Raw genomic sequence first — 23,312 nt, 5'->3', positions numbered from 1 at the left:
TGCAGCTACAGGAGGAACTGCGGAGCGGCCGCCACTGAGGGAGAAGCGGAGCCCAGCGCGGACTGCAGCAGAGGAGACACAGGCCCCGCCCCTTCACCGCACGTGATCGGGTCACATGGGCATGACGTCACCACAGGCCCTTCACCACTTCTCTCCTGAGCCCCGCCCCCTAGTCACATGACGGTGACGTCACCACAGGTCCTTCACCACATCTCTCCTGAGCCCCGCCCCCTAGTCACATGACGGTGACGTCACCACAGGTCCTCCCGCGCTCAGTGCAGCCGCTCCGTCCCGGGTGTGCGCAGCTCGTGTTCTCTGGGGTCAGCCAGCAGCAGATTTCCGGTTCCCGCCATTCCGGTGAGATGACAGGAGGGTTTGTGGTGAATCTGTGAGAGGAGAGTGTGGGGGGAGATCAGAGCTGTTCCTGTGGAGGCTCCTGCTCCATGTGACTGCGGCTCCTCAGTGTTGGGGACGGGCAGCATTGTATGGGGGATGTGCAGCGTCTCCTCCTCACCTCACGGCCCCCGCTGGAGGTGGAGTTACCATGGTGACCGTCCCCCACTGGAGGTGTAGTTACCCCGGTGACCGTCCCCCGCCGGAGGTGGAGTTACCACGGTGACCGTCCCCTGCTGGAGGTGTAGTTACCCCGGTGACCGTCCTCCGCCGGAGGTGGAGTTACCACGGTGACCGTCCCCCGCTGGAGGTGGAGTTACCACGGTGACTGTCCCCCGCTGGAGGTGGAGTTACCACGGTGACCGTCCCCCGCTGGAGGTGGAGTTACCACGGTGACCGTCCCCCGCTGGAGGTGGAGTTACCACGGTGAACGTCCGCCTCTGGAGGTGTAGGTTGTGCCGTGCGCAGCGGCAGACTTTAGACCACGCTCCTGACCAGTGTCGCAGTTCGGTGCCATGGGCCCACCAGTAGCGATGACTTTGGGGGCTTTCACTTTTCTCCTGCATACAGATGTTACACTCCCCTCGCTCACAAATTCCCTCTGTCTCCATTTAATAATGAGCTGTAGAGTTTGGTGAATGATGAGGAGATGCGGCGTTCTGCCAAGTCCTGTCCATAGAGTGGGGATGGGACACCAGATCTGCAGCGGGGCCCACCGGGGGACTCCCCTGTTACCCTACGGGCCAGTCCGACCCTGACCACACCCATTTAGCGCTGCTGATTGCTGTTTCATAAACAATAATTATAAAGAGAAAAAAATAAACTTATTTACAAGTAATGAATTAAAGTATTAATGCAAACATGGTAATAAGCCGCACAATCCATCACAGCTCCGCTCTATGAGGCCGGGGTCACACAGGGGAGAAACTTGGACGAGTCTCACATCTTAACACCCGGCACTCAGGAGCGGAGCGCGCGGCCCCGTGTCTTTCTGTGCGCTGGCCCCGTGTCTTTCTGTGCGCGGCCCTGTGTCTTTCTGTGCGCGGCCCTGTGTCTTTCTGTGCGCGGCCCCGTGTCTTTCTGTGCGCGGGCCCCGTGTCTCTCTGTGCGCGCGGCCCCGTGTCTCTCTGTGCGCGCGGCCCCGTGTCTCTCTGTGCGCGCGGCCCCGTGTCTCTCTGTGCGCGCGGCCCCGTGTCTCTCTGTGCGCGCGGCCCCGTGTCTCTCTGTGCGCGCGGCCCCGTGTCTTTCTGTGCGCGCGGCCCCCGTGTCTTTCTGTGCAGCCGCACGCTCCGCTCCTGAGTGCCGGGTATTAGGATGTGAGACTCCTCCGAGTTTCTCTCATGTGTGACCTCGGCCTTAGATAAAAGATCTGTAACAATATTGAGCTTTTGGTTACTGGGAGGAATTAGAGAGTCGCTGACTTCTTGTCCTGCATATCTGCAGAGATCATGAGAAGCATTACCCTCCCCTCTCTCAGCAGTGAGGTCAGGTGAAGCAGAATGACCGGCAGGAGCGTCTGTGACCACAAATCGGCACCGGGCAGAACAGGCAGGTAGTTCACTACTTCTCTGTGAATTTTTAGCCCATTAAGAAAAAAATACAAAGGTCCTGGATGGATAACCCCAATTACCCAAGATCACATGATTATTTGGGCTGTTTTTGTCCTTGACCGCCCCCGACACGTTAACCCCTTGCACACCGCGATCAAACACGATTTGTGGGGGGTTTCCACTGTTTTGGTACATCAGGGGTTTTCCGATCACGACATGGTGTCTGATCTCAATTCAAGCCAAAAACGTCAAATGGCTCTGCTTCCCTTCCGAGCTCTGCCATGCTCCCAAATAGTGGTTTACCCCCATATGTCGGGTATCTGTGCACTCAGGACAAATTGCACAATAACTTTTAGGGTCCTGTTACCCTTGGGAAAATAAAAATTGGGGGTGAAAAGATCATTTTTATGGAAAAATTATGATATTTTAATTGTACCGCTGTACGTTATAGACTTCTGTGAAGCCCTTGTGGGTTCAAAGTTCTCACCACATATCTAGATAAGTTCCTTGGGGGGTCTAGTTTCCAAAATGGGGCCACTTGTGGGGGTTTCCACTGTTTATGCACACCACGGGCTCTCCAAACGCGATATGGCGTCCGATCTCAATTCCAGCCAATTTTGCAATGAAAAAGTCAAACGGCGCTCCTTCCATCCTGAGCTCTGCCATGCGCCGAAACAGTCGTTCCCCCCCCCCACATATCAGGTATCAGTGTACTCAGGACAAATTGCACATTAACTTTTGCAGTCCAATTTCTCCTGTTACCTTTGGTAAATTAAAAAAAATTGAACCTGAAGTAATTTTTTTGTGAAAAAAAGTTAAATGGGACAGGGGTTGTGCCGTGCGCAGCGGCAGACTTTAGGCCACGCCCCTGACCAGTGTCGCAGTTCGGTGCCATGGGCCCACCAGTAGCGATGACTTTGGGGGCTTTCACTTTTCGCCTGCATACAAATGTTACACTCCCCTCGTTCACAAATTCCCTCTGTCTCCATTTAATAATGAGCTGTAGAGTTTGGTGAATGATGAGGAGATGCGGCGTTCTGCCAAGTCCTGTCCATAGAGTGGGGATGGGACACCAGATCTGCAGCGGGGCCCACCGGGGGATTCCCCTGTTACCCTACGGGCCAGTCCGAGCCTGACCACACCCATTTAGCGCTGCTGATCGCTGTTTCATAAACAATAATTATAAAGAGAAAAAAATAAACTTATTTACAAGTAATGAATTAAAGTATTAATGCAAACATGGTAATAAGCCGCACAATCCATCACAGCTCCGCTCTATGAGGCCGGGGTCACACAGGGGAGAAACTCGGACGAGTCTCACATCTTAACACCCGGCACTCAGGAGCAGAGCGCGCGGGCCCCGTGTCTTTCTGTGCGCGGGCCCCGTGTCTTTCTGTGCGCGGCCCCGTGTCTCTGCGCGGCCCCCGTGTCTTTCTGTGCGCGGCCCCCGTGTCTTTCTGTGCGCGGCCCCCGTGTCTTTCTGTGCGCGGCCCCCGTGTCTTTCTGTGCGCGGGCCCCGTGTCTTTCTGTGCGCGGGCCCCGTGTCTTTCTGTGCGCGGGCCCCGTGTCTTTCTGTGCGCGGGCCCCGTGTCTTTGTGTGCGCGGGCCCCGTGTCTTTGTGTGCGCGGGCCCAGTGTCTTTGTGTGCGCGGGCCCTGTGTCTTTGTGTGCGCGGCCTCCGTGTCTTTGTGTGCGCCGGCCCCGTGTCTTTGTGTGTGCGCGGGCCCCGCGTCTTTGTGTGTGCGCGGGCCCCGCGTCTTTGTGTGTGCGCGGGCCCCGCGTCTTTGTGTGTGCGCGGGCCCCGCGTCTTTGTGTGCGCGCGGCCCCGCGTGTCTCTCTGTGCAGCCGCACGCTACGCTCCTGAGTGCCGGGTATTAGGATGTGAGACTCGTCCGAGTTTCTCTCATGTGTGACCTCGGCCTTAGATAAAAGATCTGTAACAATATTGAGCTTTTGGTTACTGGGAGGAATTAGAGAGTCGCTGACTTCTTGTCCTGCATATCTGCAGAGATCATGAGAAGCATTACCCTCCCCTCTCTCAGCAGTGAGGTCAGGTGAAGCAGAATGACCGGCAGGAGCGTCTGTGACCACAAATCGGCACCGGGCAGAGCAGGCAGGTAGTTCACTACTTCTCTGTGAATTTTTAGCCCCTTAAGAAAAAAAATACAAAGGTCCTGGATGGATAACCCCAATTACCCAAGATCACATGATTATTTGTGCTGTTTTTGTCCTTGACCGTCCCCGACACGTTAACCCCTTGCACACCGCGATCAAACACGATCGCGTTGTACTGGGGGTTAAAGGGAAGCATCAGCAGGGAGGGGGCTCCCTCCGTGCTTCCCTGAGCCCCCCACAGCAGCGCAATGTGCAGCGGGGGTCTCTTTCCCTACAGGTCCCCGGATCTAAGATGGCGACGGGGACCTTCGGGGGCCTGTAGGGAGCTGACTTCCTCAGTGCCTGCAAAGATGTGACAGATCAGCGATCAGTCACAGGGCAGTGATGTCCCCCCTGGGACAACCTAATAAAGTTGAAAAAAAAAAAAAAGTGTAAAAATAATTTTATGAAAATCGCTAAATAAATTAGAAAAAAAAAATATTCCCCCAATAAATTCATTTTTTGGAAATTAAAAAAAAAAAAACAAGAAAAGTACACATATTTTGTATCACCGCGTCCATAACGACCCGCCCTGTAAGACTGTCCCATTAGTTAACCCCTTTAGCGAACCCCTTAAAAATTAAAAATAAAAAACGACGCAAAAAATAATGATTTATTATCATACCGCTGAACAAAAAGTGCAATAACGCGCGATCAAAAAGACGCATATAAATAATCATGGAACCGCTGAAAATGTCATCTTGTCCCGCAAAAAAACGAGCCACCACACAGCATCATCCGCAAAAAAATAAAAAAGTTATAGCTCGCAGAATAAAGCGATGCAAAAATAATTTTTTTATATAAAATAGTTTTCATTGCATAAAACCGACAAAGCATAAAAAAACGACCTAAATGAGGTATCGCTGTAACCGTACTGACCCGAAGAATAAAACCGCTTTATCAATTTTACCGCACGCGGAACGGTGTAAACGCACCCTCCCCAAAAGAAATTCATGAAACGCTGGTTTTTGTTCATTCTGCGTCGTAAAAATCAGAATAATAAGCTATCAAAAAATGTCACGTGACCGAAAATGGTGTCAATGAAAACGTCAACTCGTCCCGCAAAAAATAAGACCTCACATGACTCGGTGGGTCAAAATACGGAAAAATTATAGCTCTCAATATGTGGTGATGCAAAAACTATTTTTACAATAAAAAGCGTCTTTTAGCGTGCGACAGCTGCCAAACATAAAAACCGCCATAAATAGTAAATCAAACCCCCCGCTATCACCCCCTTAGTTAGGGAAAAATAATAAAATTAAAAATGTATTTATTTTCATTTTCCCATTAGGGCCAGGGCTAGGGTTAGGGCTGAGATTAGGGTTAGCGGTGTGTTGGGGTTAGGGTTGGAGTTAGAATTGGGGGTTTCCACTGTTGTGGCACATCAGGTGCTCTCCAAACGCAAAATGGCGTCTGATCTCAATTCCGGCCAATTCTACGTTGAAAAAGTCAAACGGTGCTCCTTCCCTTCCACGCACTGCCATGTGCCCAAACAGTGTTTTACCCCCACATGTAGGGTATCAGCCTACTCAGGACAAATTGCAAAACAACTTTTGGGGTCCAATTTCTCCTGTTACCCTTAGGAAAATAAAAAATTGGCAAAAATATTATTTTTGTGGAAAAAAAAGATCTTTTTATTTTCACGCTCGGGAGTTATAAACTTCTGTGAATCACTTGGGTCTTCAAAGTGCTCACCACACATCTAGATAAGTTCCGTGGGGCATCTAGTTTCCAAAATGGGGTCACTTGTGGGGAGTTTCAATAGTTTAGGGACATCAGGGGCTCTCCAAACGCGACATGACACCCGCAGACCATTCCATCAAAGTCTGCATTCCAAAACATCACTACTTCCCTTCCGAGCCCTGACATGTGCCCATACAGTAGTTTTCTCCCACATATGAGGTATCAGCGTACTCAGGACAAATTGGACAAAAACTTTTGGGGTCCAATTTCTCCTGTTACCCTTGGGAAAATAAAAAAATTGGGGACTAATTGATCATTTTTGTTGAAAAAATACGATTTTTTTATTTTCATGCCCGGGCATTATAAACTTCTGTGAAGCCCTTGGGGGTTCAAAGTTCTCACCACACATCTAGATAAGTTCCGTGGGGCGTCTAGTTTCCAAAATGGTGTCATTTGTGGGGGGTTTCCACTGTTTAGGTACATCAGGGGTTTTCCGATCACGACATGGTGTCCGATCTCAATTCAAGCCAAAAAGTCAAATGGCTCTGCTTCCCTTCCGAGCTCTGCCATGCTCCCAAATAGTGGTTTACCCCCACATGTCGGGTATCAGTGTACTCAGGACAAATTGCACAATAACTTTTAGGGTCCTGTTACCCTTGGGAAAATAAAAATTGGGGGTGAAAAGATCATTTTTGTGGAAAAATTATGATATTTTAATTGTACGGCTGTACGTTATAGACTTCTGTGAAGCCCTTGTGGGTTCAAAGTTCTCACCACACATCTAGATAAGTTCCTTGGGGGGTCTAGTTTCCAAAATGGGGCCACTTGTGGGGGTTTCCACTGTTTATGCACACCACGGGCTCTCCAAACACGACATGGCGTCCGATCTGAATTCCAGCCAATTTTGCAATGAAAAAGTCAAACGGCGCTCCTTCCATTCTGAGCTCTGCCATGCGCCGAAACAGTCGTTCCCCCCTCACATATCAGGTATCAGCGTACTCAGGACAAATTGCACATTAACTTTTGCAGTCCAATTTCTCCTGTTACCTTTGGTAAATTAAAAAAAATTGAACCTGAAGTAATTTTTTTGTGAAAAAAAGTTAAATGTTCATTTTTTTTTTTAAATATTCAAAAAATTCCTGTGAAGCACCTGAAGGGTTAATAATTTTCTTGAATGTGGTTTTGAGCACCTTGAGGGGTGCAGGTTTTTAGAATGGTGTCACTTTTGGGTATTTTCTATCATATAGACCCCTCAAAGTGGCTTCAAATGTGATGTGGTCCCTAAAAATAAAATGGTGTTGCAAAAATGAGAAATCGCTGGTCAATTTTTAACCCTTATAACTTCCTAACAAAAAAAAAATTTTGGTTCCAAAATTGTGCTGATGTAAAGTAAACATGTGGGAAATGTTATTTATTAAGTTTTTTGTGTGCCGTATCTCTGTGATTTAAGGGCATAAAAATTCAAAGTTGGAAAATTGCGAAATAACGCCTCCATAGGCTTGTATTCAGCAAACGCATCCAAACGCATGCCAAAATAGGCCTGAAATGCACAGGCCAACGCTGACTGCAGGGTTTATAGATATATAGAAAGATAGAAGATAGGACAGAAAGAAGCGAGAATGGCGTTACCAGTGTCCCCGCTCTCTCCTGCTTCCACTGCCGCTCATTAAGCTCATGAATATTCACCTAACAACCAGGAGCAGCAGAGTGAGAGCGGGGACACTGGGAAGATCCAGGCAGCTGTTCTATCTATTATCTATCTATCTATCTAGAGCTTTCTATCATCTATCTTTCCTATTATCCTGTCTGTCTCCATGTAGCACGTGTGTCTTTGAGGTAACACATGTTTGCGCTCATAAAGGCCACTTTTGCTGTTAGTTACAATGAGAACCGTCAATGTTTCCGTTGTAGCGGACAGTAACAGCGCAATGTGACCCTCCCCTCAGACTATTCACATCGTGTTTTCGGCAAACCTCAGTTGCTCCATCAGGCCCTTCTGTCCGAAGCCCTAAAATAGGATTTTATCCCACCCTGTGAAGGTTATTAAGGCAGACGGAGCCACTTTGTGCTCTGACCTCATTGTTGCCGGTGTCCGCCTTTCTGGGGCATGCACAGAAGCATGGCTGACTGTACGGTGTCGCCCACCTAAGAAATGTCAGTACCGCCAAATGGGAGGTCAGACGGAGCACAGAGTGACTGTCCGCCTCATTACAGGCAACGGCCCGAAAACCTTTTTTCAGGACTTGATACAGAAGCTCCAACAGAGTCACTGACATGTGGCACCAATGAGAGAAGATCCGAGCATCAGACAGAGTTTATTACATGACAAAGGGTTAAATACAAGAACTGAAATAAATGACGATACATTGTAATCAGGCACATGACTTTTTTTTTTTTAAATTCGTTTATTAACCCCTTAAGCCCCAAGGGTGGTTTGCACGTTAACTCCCGTGCCAATTTTTACAATTCTGACCACTGTCCCTTTATGAGGTAATAACTCTGAAACGCTTCCATGGATCCCGGTGATTCTGACATTGTTTTCTCATGACATATTGTCCTTCATGTTAGTGGTAAAATTTCATTCAAATAACTTGCGTTTATTTGTGAAAAAAATGGAAATTTGGTGAAAATTTTTAAAATTTCGCAATTTTCCAACTTTGAATTTTTATGCCCTTAAATCACAGAGATACGGCACACAAAAAACTTGATAACTAACATTTCCCACATGTTTACTTTACATCAGCACAATTTTGGAACCAAAATTTTTTTTTGTTAGGAAGTTATAAGGGTTAAAAATTAACCAGCGATTTCTCATTTTAGAATCAGAATCGTAGAGTTGGAAGGGACCTCCTGGGCCATCTGGTCCAACCCCCTGCTCAAAGCAGGATTCGCTAAATCATCCCAGTCAGATGTCTGTCCAGCCTCTGTTTGAAGACTTCCATTGAAGGAGAACTCACCAGTTCTCGTGGCAGCCTGTTCCACTCATTGATCACTCTGTCAAAAAGTTTTTTCTAATATCTAATCTGTGTCTCCTCCCATTCAGTTTCATCCCATTGCTTCTAGTCTTTCCTTGTGCAAATGAGAATAAAGTTGATCCTTCTACAATGTGACAGCCCTTTAGATATTTGTAGATAGCTATTAAGTCTCCTCTCAGTCTTCTCTTTTGCAAACTAAACATTCCCAAATCCTGCAACCTTTCCTCATAAGACAGGGTTTGCAGACCGGTCACCATTCTGGTCGCTCTTTTCTGAACTTGCTCCAGTTTGTTGATATCTTTTTTAAAATGTGGCGCCCAAAACTGGACACAATATTCCAGATGAGGTCTGATCAAAGAGGAGTAGAGGGAAATAATGACTTCACGTGATCTAGACTGTATGCTTCTGTTAATACATCCTAGAATTGCATTTGCCTTTTTTGCTGCTGCATCACACTGTTGACTCATATTCAGTCTGTGATCTATTAGTATACCCAAGTCTTTTTCACATGTGCTGTCACTTAGCCCTATTCCTCCCATTCTGTATATGCTTTTTTCATTTTTATTGCCCAGATGTAGTACTTTGCATTTTTCCCTGTTAAAAACCATTCTGTTAGTTGCTGCCCACTGCTCCAGTTTATTTAAATCTTTTTGAATCCTCTCTCTCTCTTCTCTAGTATTAGCTATCCCTCCTAGCTTTGTGTCATCAGCAAATTTAATCAGTTTACCCTCAATTCCTTTGTCTAAATCATTGATAAAGATGTTGAACAATACAGAGCCCAGGACAGAGCCCTGTGGTACCCCACTTGAGACATTCTTCCAACTGGATGTGCAGCCATTTACGACCACTCTTTGGGTCCGATCACTAAGCCAGTTATGAATCCACCTAACAGTTGCCTTGTCCATTCCATACTTAGTCATTTTTTTCAATAAGGATTGTATGAGATACTTTGTCAAATGCTTTGCTGAAGTCAAGATATACTATATCTACAGCATTTCCTTGATCCTTTGCAACACCATTTTATTTTTACGGACCACATCACATTTGAAGTCACTTTGAGGGGTCTATATGATAGAAAATACCCAAAAGTGACACCATTCTAAAAACTGCACCCCTTAAGGTGCTCAAAACCACATTCAAGAAGTTTACTAACCCTTTAGGTGCATCACAGGAATTTTTTGAATATTTAAAAAAAATGAACATTTAACTTTTTTTCACAAAAAAAATACTTCAGGTTCAATTTTTTTTATTTTACCAAGGGTAACAGGAGAAATTGGATGGCAAAATTTATTGTGCAATTTGTCCTGAGTACGCTGATACCTGATATGTGGGGGGGAACCACTGTTTCGGTGCATGGCAGAGCTCAGAAGGGAAGGAGCGCCGTTTGACTTTTTCAATGCAAAATTGGCTGGAATTCAGATCGGACACAATGTCACATTTGGAGAGCCCCTGATGTGCCTAAGCAGTGGAAACACCCCACAAGTGACCCCATTTAGGAAACTAGACCCCCCAAGGAGCTTATCTAGATATGTGGTGAAAACTTTGAACCCACAAGGGCTTCACAGAAGTTTATAACGTACAGCGGTACAATTAAAAAATCACATTTTTTCCACAAAAATGATCTTTTCACTCCTAATTTTTATTTTCCCAAGGGTAACAGGACCCTAAAAGTTATTGTGCAATTTGATACCCCATATGTGGGGGTAGACCACTATTTGGGCGCATGGCAGAGTTCAGAAGGGAAGCAGCGCCATTTGACGTTTTTGGCTTGAATTGAGATCGGACACCATGTCGTGATCGGAAAACCCCTGATGTACCTAAACAGTGGAAACCCCCCACAAGTGACCCCATTTTTGAAACTAGACCCCCCACAGAATCTAGATGTGTGGTGAGCACTTTGAACCCCCAAGTGCTTCACAGAAGTTTATAACGCCCGGGTGTGAAAATAAAAAAATCATTTTTTTCCACAAAAATGATATTTTTGCCCCCAATTTTTTATTTTCCTAAGGGTAACAGAAGAAATTGGACCCCAAAAGTTGTTTTGCAATTTGTCCTGAGTAGGCTGATACCCTATATGTGGGGGTAAAACACTGTTTGGGCGCATGGCAGAGCTTGGAAGGGAAGGAGCACCATTTGACTTTTTCAGCGCAGAATTGGCTGGAATTGAGATCAGACGCCATGTTGCGTTTGGAGAGCCCCTGATGTGCCCAAACAGTGGAAACCCCCAATTATAACTCCAACCCTAACCTCAACACACCCCTAACCCTAATCTTAACCCTAGCCCTAACCCTAATGGGAAAATGGAAATAAATACATTTTCTTTTAGTTTTATTATTTTTCCCTAACTAAGGGGGTGATAACGGGGGGTTTGATTTACTGTTTATGGCGGTTTTTATGTTTGGCAGCTGTCGCACGCTAAAAGACGCTTTTTATTGTAAAAATAGTTTTTGCATCACCACATATTGAGAGCTATAATTTTTCTTTATTTTGACCCACCGAGTCATGTGAGGTCTTATTTTTTGCGGGACGAGTTGATGTTTTTATTGGTGCCATTTTCGGGCACGTGACATTTTTTGATCGCTTTTTATTCCGATTTTTGGGACGCAGAATGAACAAAAACCAGCGTTTCATGAATTTCTTTTGGGGGGTGCGTTTACACCGTTCCGCATGCGATAAAATTGATAAAGCGGTTTTATTCTTCGGGTCAGTACGGTTACATTTAGGTCTTTTTTCCCTTACGTCCCTCCGGACAGCACCATGGAGGACGTCCTTCCTTGCCCTATAGTGGGACAGGATCATAGAGAGGTTAAAAGGCCCCTCCCACCTCCACCGTTTTTCCTGTCCCGGCAGGGGACGGTTGTACGAGAGGTTGCTCTTAGAGCGAAGATAGCCTGTGGACATTTATTGCTTTCCATTCCCCTGGCAGGTGGTCTGTGGCTGATTCCTCTCTGGGAGAGGTCCCTCAGCCGTCATTCGTTGTACTAGACGGGATTGGGGGTCTCAGCCCTCTCTTCCCCGCTGTCAAGTGGACCGTGGCTGACACCTCTTGGAGAAGTTGCTCAGCCAGCCTGCATGATGGGCTCAGGGGGATCGTGCGGCGCGTCCAATCCTTCCCCCTGTCAAGGGGCCCAGGGCCGACACTCCCCGGTGGGGAGTCCCTCTGCCCCAGAGACCAGTCGAGCGGACGTGCTCCTGGGTTGAGCCGCTCCTCCCGGTGGGAGGCTCTCGGCTCGGACGCCGGCCGGCAAAACATGGCTAATTCCGGAAAACATGCGGTGGAGAAGGCCGCTGCGCCTCCGGCAACGTCAGCATAAGGTTGGCGTGCGTTCCACGGCAGAACGCGGAAGTGCAGAACGAGACAGGCAACAGCCTAGTTTCTTGGATCTCGTGGGGCACAGGAAAGGAAATCACTGGCAGTAATACAACATTCCTGACCAAACGCCACTTCCCTCCATGGTAGGCTCTCGGCGTTACCAGCTCCCCCTGTCTTTCTAGCAGGTGTGGAGCCAGCACAGGTGAGTGCACGCTGGAATGTTGTGTTCAGGGCCTGGCCTCTGGGTTAATACTAGCCTCATGCCTTGGTGCCAAAGCTGGGCCTAGAGCCTCATGTGCTGAGATATGCTCCACATATAAGCAGCTAGGCCTTGGACCTCTAGGCTATAGTAAGGCCATTTGTCCAAGCTACATCTCATAATGGGACCTCTGTTAGTTGCAGACCAGGTCTGCACAGAGCCTTATGGCTGGACACATGGTGGAATGCAACACAGGGTCTCCAGGGAGTCTGCTCTCCACCTGAGTCTCATTAATTAGCTCCTTCAGGTGGAGCTGGTCTGACAATTGAGATATACTATTCAGAGCGAAGGTTTATCCGGATCTCTGATTGCTCTCTTGGAGGTAGCTGGGGACCTGGCCTCTTGTTTGGCACCTTCAAGCAGGGCCGTAATCTGTGCGTCATATTACATCATAGGGGCATCGTTTTGTCTCTGTGCATCGTATCGCCGCTGAACATCGTATCGCTGTGCACGACATATGGCCGCTGTGCACGACATATGGCCGCTGTGCACGATACACGGCCGCTGGGCACGATACACGGCCGCTGGGCACGATACACGGCCGCTGGGCACGATACACTGCTGCCGTGCACGATATGTTGCCGCCGTGCACCATACTGCCGCTGTGCATCATTGTGCCTCATATTGCATCATTGTGCCTCATATTGCATCATTGTGCATCATATTGCATCATTGTGCTTCATATTTCATCATTGTACTTCATATTGCATCATTATGCTTCATATTGCATCATATTGCATCATTGTGCTTCATATTGCATCATTGTGCTTCATATTGCATCATTGTACTTCATATTGCATCATTATGCTTCATATTGCATCATTGTGCTTCATATTGCATCATTGTGCTTCATGTGGCATCACTGTGCTTCATATTGCATCACTGTGCTTCATATTGTATCACTGTGCATCATATTGTATCATTGTGCATCATATTGTATCATTGTGCATCATATTGCATCATTGTGCTTCATATTGTATCATTGTGCATCATATTGCATCATTGTGCATCATATTGCATCATTGTGCTTCATATTGCATCATTATGCTTCATATTGCATCATATTGCATCATTGTGCTTCATATTGCATCATTGTGCTTCATGTGGCATCACTGTGCTTCATATTGCATCACTGTGCTTCATATTGTATCATTGTGCATCATATTGCATCATTGTGCTTCATATTGCATCATTGTGCTTCATATTGCATCATTATGCTTCATATTGCATCATATTGCATCATTGTGCTTCATATTGCATCATTGTGCTTCATGTGGCATCACTGTGCTTCATATTGCATCACTGTGCTTCATATTGTATCATTGTGCATCATATTGCATCATTGTGCTTCATATTGCATCATTGTGCTTCATATTGCATCATATTGCATCATTGTGCTTCATATTGCATCATTGTGCTTCATATTGCATCATTGTACTTCATATTGCATCATTATGCTTCATATTGCATCATATTGCATCATTGTGCTTCATATTGCATCATTGTGCTTCATGTGGCATCACTGTGCTTCATATTGCATCACTGTGCTTCATATTGTATCATTGTGCATCATATTGCATCATTGTGCTTCATATTGCATCATTGTACTTCATATTGCATCATTATGCTTCATATTGCATCATTGTGCTTCATATTGCATCATTGTGCTTCATGTGGCATCACTGTGCTTCATATTGCATCACTGTGCTTCATATTGCATCACTGTGCTTCATATTGTATCACTGTGCATCATATTGTATCATTGTGCATCATATTGTATCATTGTGCATCATATTGCATCATTGTGCTTCATATTGTATCATTGTGCATCATATTGCATCATTGTGCATCATATTGCATCATTGTGCTTCATATTGCATCATTATGCTTCATATTGCATCATTGTGCTTCATATTGCATCATATTGCATCATTGTGCTTCATATTGCATCATTGTGCTTCATATTGCATCATTGTACTTCATATTGCATCATTATGCTTCATATTGCATCATTGTGCTTCATATTGCATCATATTGCATCATTGTGCTTCATATTGCATCATTGTGCTTCATATTGCATCATTGTGCTTCATATTGCATCATATTGCATCATTGTGCTTCATATTGCATCATTGTGCTTCATGTGGCATCACTGTGCTTCATATTGCATCACTGTGCTTCATATTGTATCATTGTGCATCATATTGCATCATTGTGCTTCATATTGCATCATTGTACTTCATATTGCATCATTATGCTTCATATTGCATCATTGTGCTTCATATTGCATCATTGTGCTTCATGTGGCATCACTGTGCTTCATATTGCATCACTGTGCTTCATATTGTATCACTGTGCATCATATTGTATCATTGTGCATCATATTGTATCATTGTGCATCATATTGCATCATTGTGCTTCATATTGTATCATTGTGCATCATATTGCATCATTGTGCATCATATTGCATCATTGTGCTTCATATTGCATCATTATGCTTCATATTGCATCATTGTGCTTCATATTGCATCATATTGCATCATTGTGCTTCATATTGCATCATTGTGCTTCATATTGCATCATTGTACTTCATATTGCATCATTATGCTTCATATTGCATCATATTGCATCATTGTGCTTCATATTGCATCATTGTGCTTCATATTGCATCATTGTGCTTCATATTGTATCATTGTGCATCATATTGTATCATTGTGCATCATATTGCATCATTGTGCTTCATATTGTATCATTGTGCATCATATTGCATCATTGTGCTTCATATTGCATCATTGTGCTTCATATTGCATCATTATGCTTCATATTGCATCATTGTGCTTCATATTGCATCATATTGCATCATTGTGCTTCATATTGCACCAGTGTGCTTCATATTGCATCATTGTGCTTCATATTGCATCATTGTGCATCATATTGCATCATTGTGCTTCATATTGCATCATATTGCATCATTGTGCTTCATATTGTATCATTGTGCATCATATTGCATCATTGTGCTTCATATTGCATCATTGTGCTTCATATTGCATCATTATGCTTCATATTGCATCATTGTGCTTCATATTGCATCATATTGCATCATTGTGCTTCATATTGCACCAGTGTGCTTCATATTGCATCATTGTGCTTCATATTGCATCATTGTGCATCATATTGCATCATTGTGCTTCATATTGCATCATATTGCATCATTGTGCTTCATATTGCATCATTGTGCTTCATATTGCATCATTGTGCTTCATATTGCATCATATTGCATCATTGTGCTTCATATTGCATCATTGTGCTTCATATTGCATCATTGTGCTTCATATTGCACCAGTGTGCCTCATATTGCATCATTGCGCTTCACGTGGCATCATTGTGCTTCAGGTTGCATCATTGTGCTTCATAGTACCTCTGTGCATCATATGGCGTCATAGTACTTTGGTACATCATACGTCATCATATGGCTTCATAGTGCCTTTGTACATCATGTGGCTTCATAGTTCCCTTGTGCATCAGACTGCATCAGGGGGCTGCATAGTGCCTCTGTTCACCATGCGGCATCATGGGACCTCTGTGCAGCGTATTCCACTATGTGGCTTCATAGTGCCTTTGTGCTGCAACATAGAGCTCTATAGTGTCTGTGCGTCATACTGCATCATATAGCTTCATAGTCCCTTGGTGCATCATATTGCATCATAAGCCTTCATAGTGGCTCTATGCATCATATTGCTTCATAGCGCCCCATAGTGTCTTGGCACATCATATTGCGTCATGGCGCTTCTGTACAGCATAAGGCTTCTGTGCATCATATGGCGTCATAAGGCTTTGGTACCCCTGCGCCTCAGGGGGTCATTTATGGGTCCTAATACCTCTGTGCTTCATAATACCTCGGGTGCTGTGGCTTTGGGCCTCTGGCTTAGACCTTCTGACTTGGGCATTTTTGTGGGCCACACCTTGTATGGTTGGCCTACCACTTCACATTTTGTCTCAGGCCCCAACTCTGGTCTTTGTGTTTTGGGCCTAGACCCAGTTTCTGTTGCTTCATTCTTGGCAAGTGGACTTAGCCAGATGAACAGTTATGCTTGAATTGGCCTAGTAACTTAGCATTTCTTCTATTTGGAACAGAACTCTAAAGTGAGTTACTGTCTTGAGGGCTAAAGGCAGGTCCCTCTCATAGTTAACTTTTAAAGGGAGACATACGTCTTTGGGGTTCATCCTTTAAGTGGACATAGTCTGGGTGCAGAAAATCCCATAAGGTGGGAGGAAACAATTCTTCCCGACTCCACATAGAGCAGTCGGACTGGTTTCCTTGATAGAGACCCGTTAGGCAGATTCATGTCCTATAAATCAGTTGTATTATGTTTACCAGGGGTGGCATCACTACTTTTTGTACCTGGTGGCGGTTCAGCAGCCCTGCGTCAGGTGGCAGAGGATCCCATACTCGCTGCTCTTACGGGAGTCGGGGCTCCTAAGGTAAAGAAGCTGTATCCAGGACTCTCGCAGTCGAGAACCCATAGCCCATCTGCCTCGCAGTAGTCCATCCCCTCTGCGATGGGAGGAAACCTACTTCCCTCTAGTTAAAGAGTGTGGTTCCTCGCACCATAGCAGTCAGGGGTATAAATATCTCTAAGAAGATTGCCTTTTAGGATATAACATATGAATAAGTTGACACATTTACAGTGTCTGGGCTAATGACTTGTATAGAAGCACACACACACTTACTCTCCTCAGTTCCAAAGTCCAGACTCCCGTATCTAACATCAGTAAAACAGGCGTGAGGATCCACATTTCCCTTTCAATGCTTCTAATGAAAAGCCAATGTTGGTAAGTGGCAGGAGAGGTTACCTGCCAGATGGAGTATTTCCTTAGTCATAAATAATAGCCAACCCTTTCTTGAGGTTTAGACATGTAAAGGATTCAGAATACACAGGACCTCCTGGATGAGTAGGGTACATACGTCTCAATACTCCGCTATTTTCCATGTACTGTTATTGCGCTGATCTTCCAGCGGTGCAGGGTCTCTGGCCTGCAGGTTTCCTTGTAGTATGGTAAGGTGGTCTCTAGCCAAGATTTAAGCCGAGCCCAGGAGGACCGACGAAGGAACTATCCTGTGTTATAAGCACATACAGCGAATTAACGGTCTGTACAGTCCTCTTTGTATTATGGCTGTGGTTATCACCATACCTTTTGCTGGGCAATAAGGTTTTAATCCTATTTCTGTGACTGCGGTGTTCATAAGTATCTATCACAATAACTGTAATTCACTGCGGTTCATTAATGGTATTGGGGTGCAACAGGTTGTTCCACTGCAAATCTTGTTTGCCACATTCATACTGAAATTGGCCATTATAGACATATATCAGACACTCACTGCGGTGATTACCTTTGTAGATCCCTTTCGATATCTATATTTCTTCTCATCTTATAGATAATGTCTAGATCTAGCCTGGTTCTTACCTAGAACTTTGATCTGGGGGCTTCTGTACCCACCCTGAGACCTTTGCTTTGGTATTCTCCATGGTGCTGTCTTGAGGGACGTAAGGGAAAAAGGGAATTAGACCTACCGGTAATTCTGTTTCCTGGAGTCCCTCAGGACAGCACCCTTAGTTCCCTCCCTTATGTTTGTCTTTAGGCTTGCATGGAATCGATCGGCAGATTGTTCATCCATCAGGTCATCGTGGCTCGAGATGGGGATGGAGCCGCTAAAGGGTCTTACAGACGCGTTTGTAAGGGCGTGTTTAGACCATTTCCATCCATCCTCGGTGGTACTTTGAAAAAACACTGGAGGGTGGAGGTGGGAGGGGCCTTTTAACCTCTCTCTGATCTTGTCCCACTATAGGGCAAGGAAGGACGTCCTCCATGGTGCTGTCCTGAGGGACTACAGGAAACAGAATTACCGGTAGGTCTAATTCCCTTTTTTATATTTTGTCGGTTTTATGCAATGAAAACTTTTATATAAAAAATAATTATTTTTGTATCGCTTTGTTCTGCGAGCTATAACTTTATTTTTTCGCTGATGATGCTGTATGGCGGCTCGTTTTTTGAGGGACAAGATGACGCTTTCAATGGTACCATGGATATTTTTATGCGTCTTTTTGATCGCGCGTTATTGCACTTTTTGTTCGGCGGTATGATAATAAATCATTATTTTTTGCTTCGTTTTTTATTTTTATTTTTTAAGGGGTTCGCTAAAGGGGTTAACTAATGGGACAGTTTTATAGGGCGGGTCGTTACGGACGCGGCGATACCAAGTGTGTACTTTTATTGTGGGTTTTTTTTTTTTATTTCAAAAAATGAATTTATTGGGGGAATATTTTTTTTTTTTCTAATTTATTTGGCGATTTTTTTTTTTTTTTTTTTTTTTAATTATTTTAACACTTTTTTTTAACTTTATTACATTGTCACAGGTGGGACATCACTGTCCTGTGACAGATCGCTGATCTGTCACATCACAGATCACTGTGACAGATCAACGATCTGTCACAGGCAGTGCAGCAGGCTTCCTGAGGAAGCCGGCTCCCTGCAGGCCCCCGAAGGTCCCCGTCCCCATCTTGCATTCGGGGGCCTGCAGGGAAGGAGCCCCCCGCAGCAGCGCTGCACATTGCGCTGCCGTGGGGGGCTCAGGGAAGCACGGAGGGAGCCCCCTCCCTGCTGATGCTTCCCTTTAACCCCCGGTACACCGCGATCGTGTTTCATCGCTGTGTGCAAGGGGTTAACGTGTCGGGAGCGGTCCGTGACCGCCCCTGACACATTGTGCCGGGTGTCAGCTGTGATAATCAGCTGACACCCGGCCGCGATCAGCGGCGCTCACCACGTGCAATGTATACCCGACCATCATAGTATCTGTAAAGGGAGAAACTACAAGGTTCCATATTGAGTTATTGGTGCAGATCTCAGGGTCACCGGTCCTCACTCTCCTGCGAGGCCTATGGATAATCTAGGAGCAGGTACAGGAACCCGTTATCCATCTATACAAATGTTTGGCTGTGTATAACCCAGAATGACACATCACAACGAACATATCTAACATCATACAAAACTACTACTCCTACCCTGCTGCCAACCCTCCATAGCACTGATGACATTATAAGCCTATAAAGTGTAAGTCAGTATTTTCTCCACTGCAGCGATTATGCTAATAACCGACCACTATCTACGCGCTGTTATAGGAAGGTGAGATGGATTCCATACAGCCCAAATGTTATTACACTTCCCCAAGCCACCCCTATTCTGGCACAGGGTCCGCTCGTAAGGTATAATTGAATTTACTCGTTAAGTCCAAGCTCTAAGAGAAGGATGTTGATCACCCATCCAGCGTAAGGCCAATATCTTCCTGGCTAAAAAAAGTGTCTCCCGCAGGAAAATTCTGACGTGGTGTCCCCATATCTCTTCCTCCAGCACACCAAACAGACACCAATGGGGTGAGAGGAACAGGAGTACCTATGAGGGACGTTAACAACGAGGTCACCTCGCTCCATAAAGATAGAATAGTTGGGCATCCCCATACCATATGTATAAAATCCACATCCATTGTATGACATCTTAAACATTCTGAGGATTGGGACCACCCCATCCTAAATAGCCGTAGTGGGGTCAGATATGACTGGTGCACTATATACATTGGAGGCATTTTATTATTGGCTGATGGAGACACCCCGGTTGGAGAACAAAGGATCTCCTCCCAATCTTCATTCTGGATATCTGGAACTAGAGACCTCCACCTCTCCCTTACTGACGATAAAGCAGAGTCAGAGCACTATGTTGGAGGGAGTAGCTGAGTTTGGGGAGTAGGATCATTTTAATCAGGTTCATACGTCCGGAGACAGATAATGGCAATTTACTCCAGATAGCAAATTTAAGATTAACAATATCTGACAACGGGAGAATATTCATTTTTAAGTCGAGTCTACTATATTTTTAAACATTTATTCCCAGGTACTTATGTTGTGGATGGATTTACTTTTGATTTGGGTAGATTTACCCCTGTGCATACTGTGGCCTGTCCTAATTAGACAGAGTCTTATTGAGCGCTCAAAGAAGGAAAGACGCCAGACTTGGTTGGCAGCAATACCTCCCAGTAAAACTCTGGAAGTTTATTGAATATACTTGGTTTTATCAGTTGTACAGAAAGGAGTGGTTACTCATTAACATAAAGGCTTTACTTCTTAGCTAATTGTTCAGTTTTAATGCATAAACATATATGGGCGTTGACCTAAGGTGACTTAAGCATCAGATGATATACTGCTCTTTGTCTTACAGTGTCAGCAATGTTCTGATATCGGCTGGCACATCTGGCCTAAACTTCCTCTTTCTATGTCTGGGACAAATATCACAAGACAATGCTATCATAAGATACCATCTGCTCCCCAGACTATCTCATGGGGGGGGCAGTAGGTCATTTCCACCAACTAGTTACAAGGTTTAAACTGTGAATATGTATCTGTGTGCATATAAGAATATATGAGTACATGAATATATAGCAGTATATGGAGTATATAGCCTATAGCAGGCAAGTGAGATCTATATGAAATACATATATATTTCCATAACAATCCCCCCTTAGATATCACTTGCCCTAAAACCCTGCTCCTGGCCCAAAGCGCTGCAACTCTTTTATGCTGCCAGTGGACTGACATATGCCTAGTGCACACATCCTCCTCTGTACAGACTTTTCGCAAATGGGCAGTCAGGAGATCTGTCCCTAAAGGGGGTGTGGTGCAATGTAATCAAAGTCTCTTAGCTAGCAGTCTATGCAGTCAGTGCATGTGTATTCTCCGTCAGGTAGGTAATTTATTCAGTCAGGGAGGTCATCCACAGCATCATTCCAGCTCAGGTGTATCTTCTGGTATGAAGGCCTTTTCCTGTAATGCAATGCATGGATCCAGGTGGGGTTTTCTCTCCAGGTCGGCTGCGTCAGCACTTGGAGAAGGGCCATCGGATCTGGGATCGAGTGCTTCTCTTTACAGACGTTTTTTTTCACCAACACTCAGCAGTCTCCTGATTTCAGGACGTGCATACCAGGCACCGAATCTGGACCTGGCAATGAGGGAGAAAAACTCGAGAATGGACATTAGCAAAATTCTTGATAAATTCAATTACACATGCAGACAAAGTATCATATTGCATAGTCAACTGCTAAGTAAAGAATACCCCTAAACTGGGTTTTTTACCCAAATAAAGTCTCATATTGGTGACAGCTTTCTCTGAGCCTACGGGAGTGTCTAATGCCAGGGTTTGTCTGTCTCTTGGGCAGATCTTTTAGCATGCTGCTCTTAAGTGTCCCACCTAGTCTATGGTGTGGTATGGTGAGTAGTGTGTAGGCCTAAGTCTGACCCTACTGCTGATCAGGTCTCTTGTGTTAGGTTTGCTGTGTATGCGGGTCCCTGATCACTTGCTATTGCTTCTGGAAACCCCATATCTGCACACTATTTTTGAGAGTAGCTTCTTTGCAGTAGTCTTCGCCAACCGGTTCCTTACTGGGAAGTCTTCAGGCCAGATGATGTGGGGGAACTTTTCCCGCTTGTCCGATGTTAAATTTGTCCGTGGCCGAACAGCTGCTGGGAATCTTCACTGTTGAGGTGTGAGTTGAGTCCAATCAGGTCATTCATCTGTGTCTTCAATTCTGTGTGGGAGCCATGTGCCCATTGAACCACCGTAGGGTACACACTTTGAGATAGACTGGGTCTGTCTTGAGGTAGACGGTTTGAGGTAGACGGTTTCTTGGAGCTCAGTGCTTTTGGCCTTCAGCATCCAGCTCTCCTCCTCCTTCCGAGTCTGATCCTGTTACTTCTTGTACAGGTTTCAGGAAGTCATCTTGTCAGGTTTAGTGACTGGGTTGTGGTAATTGACATTCTCTGAGCTGATGGTGGGATTTTAGCTGAGGTTTCGTCTCTGTCCGTGCCTCCCTCTGTATGAAGACTCGGGTTAGACTGTGTCAGAGGAGGACTTGGGATTCTTTGCATTGGTACAGGTCCACCCGGTATTCTCCGGGGATGAGGGGGAAGGTCAAACTGTTGTAGCCTTGGGATGCCTTCGGACTCATGCAGCTCGTCTCGGGGAGTGTTGCCGTGGACTGCCAATCGTAGGACTGCTGGAGGGGAAGCTTCCCCACGAGAGGATGGTGGAGGACATTCTTCTGGAATGTTCTCCATCAAATACGTCCTTTCTGGTAAAGGTGGGCACCATTCTTCTGCCTCAGAATTCATATCCACGTCAGAGTCTTCGTCCTGGAAGTGATTCAGCTTGTTGACTGGCGGAGGAGGAGGCAGCACTTCTGTCCAATTCAGAGATGGCATCTTCAATGGTTTTCCCATTGACTTCTGTTTGCCAGGTTTTCTCGTCTTCAGTCGTCATGTAGTAGCCGTCCGGCTCTACGACCTCTCCCATTTTCCATATTGTCTTCCTATGGCTGCTTCTTTGGCTGCCACGTCTGCTGTTGATGCCCCGTGTCTCTACTGTGTTCAGTTTTCCGTGTGCCTTGGCCTTCAGCACTGCCACCACTTTTAGTAGTTGAAGAGCGTCCAGCAGGTCTCTGATGGTTCCATGGTGCTTCACGGTCGATCCGCTTGCTGTGATGAAGTTTCTTGCAGCCCAGATGGGTCCGAAGTCAGGTGCCATGTCATGCGAGTACCTGGAAGTTTTTGTTCTTCGCAATCTGGCAGGTCTTTCGTCAGCTTTATCAGCTCCGCTTTTTGGGCTCTTGGGCTGACAACCTTCTGGACCATAGAATGTCTTGATTGCTGATCGCTGGATCCCATGTGGAACTTTCCTTCATCATTTGCAAGACTGGAGCCATGTACGGTATCTTGCAGATTTTTCATCTGAGGGTCCGTATCCGCATCCCCCTTGGGAGTGGGAGTAGAGACAGGTAACGGCTGAGAGCACTGAAGAGTGGTGGAGAGCACCTTGTCAGGAGGGCATGTGCTGCGGGCAGGGCTGTGGAGTCGGTAAGCCAAACCTGCGACTCCGACTCCTCAA

General features: G+C 45.6%; 1 protein-coding gene across 2 annotated transcripts in view; it reads left to right on the top strand.

Moving 5' to 3' along the window:
• Positions 1-239: 239 nt before the first annotated feature.
• The window catches only part of LOC141073068 (uncharacterized), a 258,205-nt gene continuing 235,132 nt past the window's right edge, over positions 240-23,312 (top strand). For both annotated transcript variants that reach the window (XM_073560393.1, XM_073560394.1), the window contains exons 1-3: positions 240-357; positions 17,968-18,061; positions 18,175-18,234. In XM_073560393.1, coding sequence (XP_073416494.1) covers positions 18,023-18,061; positions 18,175-18,234 — 99 coding nt within the window. In that variant the 5' untranslated portion in view covers positions 240-357; positions 17,968-18,022. The remainder of the gene's footprint in view (positions 358-17,967; positions 18,062-18,174; positions 18,235-23,312) is intronic.

The sequence above is a fragment of the Dendrobates tinctorius genome, unplaced genomic scaffold, assembly GCF_039654945.1.
Source record: "Dendrobates tinctorius isolate UK_male_01 unplaced genomic scaffold, ASM3965494v1 ptg000296l, whole genome shotgun sequence".
Classification (NCBI taxonomy): domain Eukaryota; kingdom Metazoa; phylum Chordata; class Amphibia; order Anura; family Dendrobatidae; genus Dendrobates; species Dendrobates tinctorius.
Note: the sequence above shows the minus strand (reverse complement) of the source record. Positions and strands in the feature narration are given on the sequence as shown.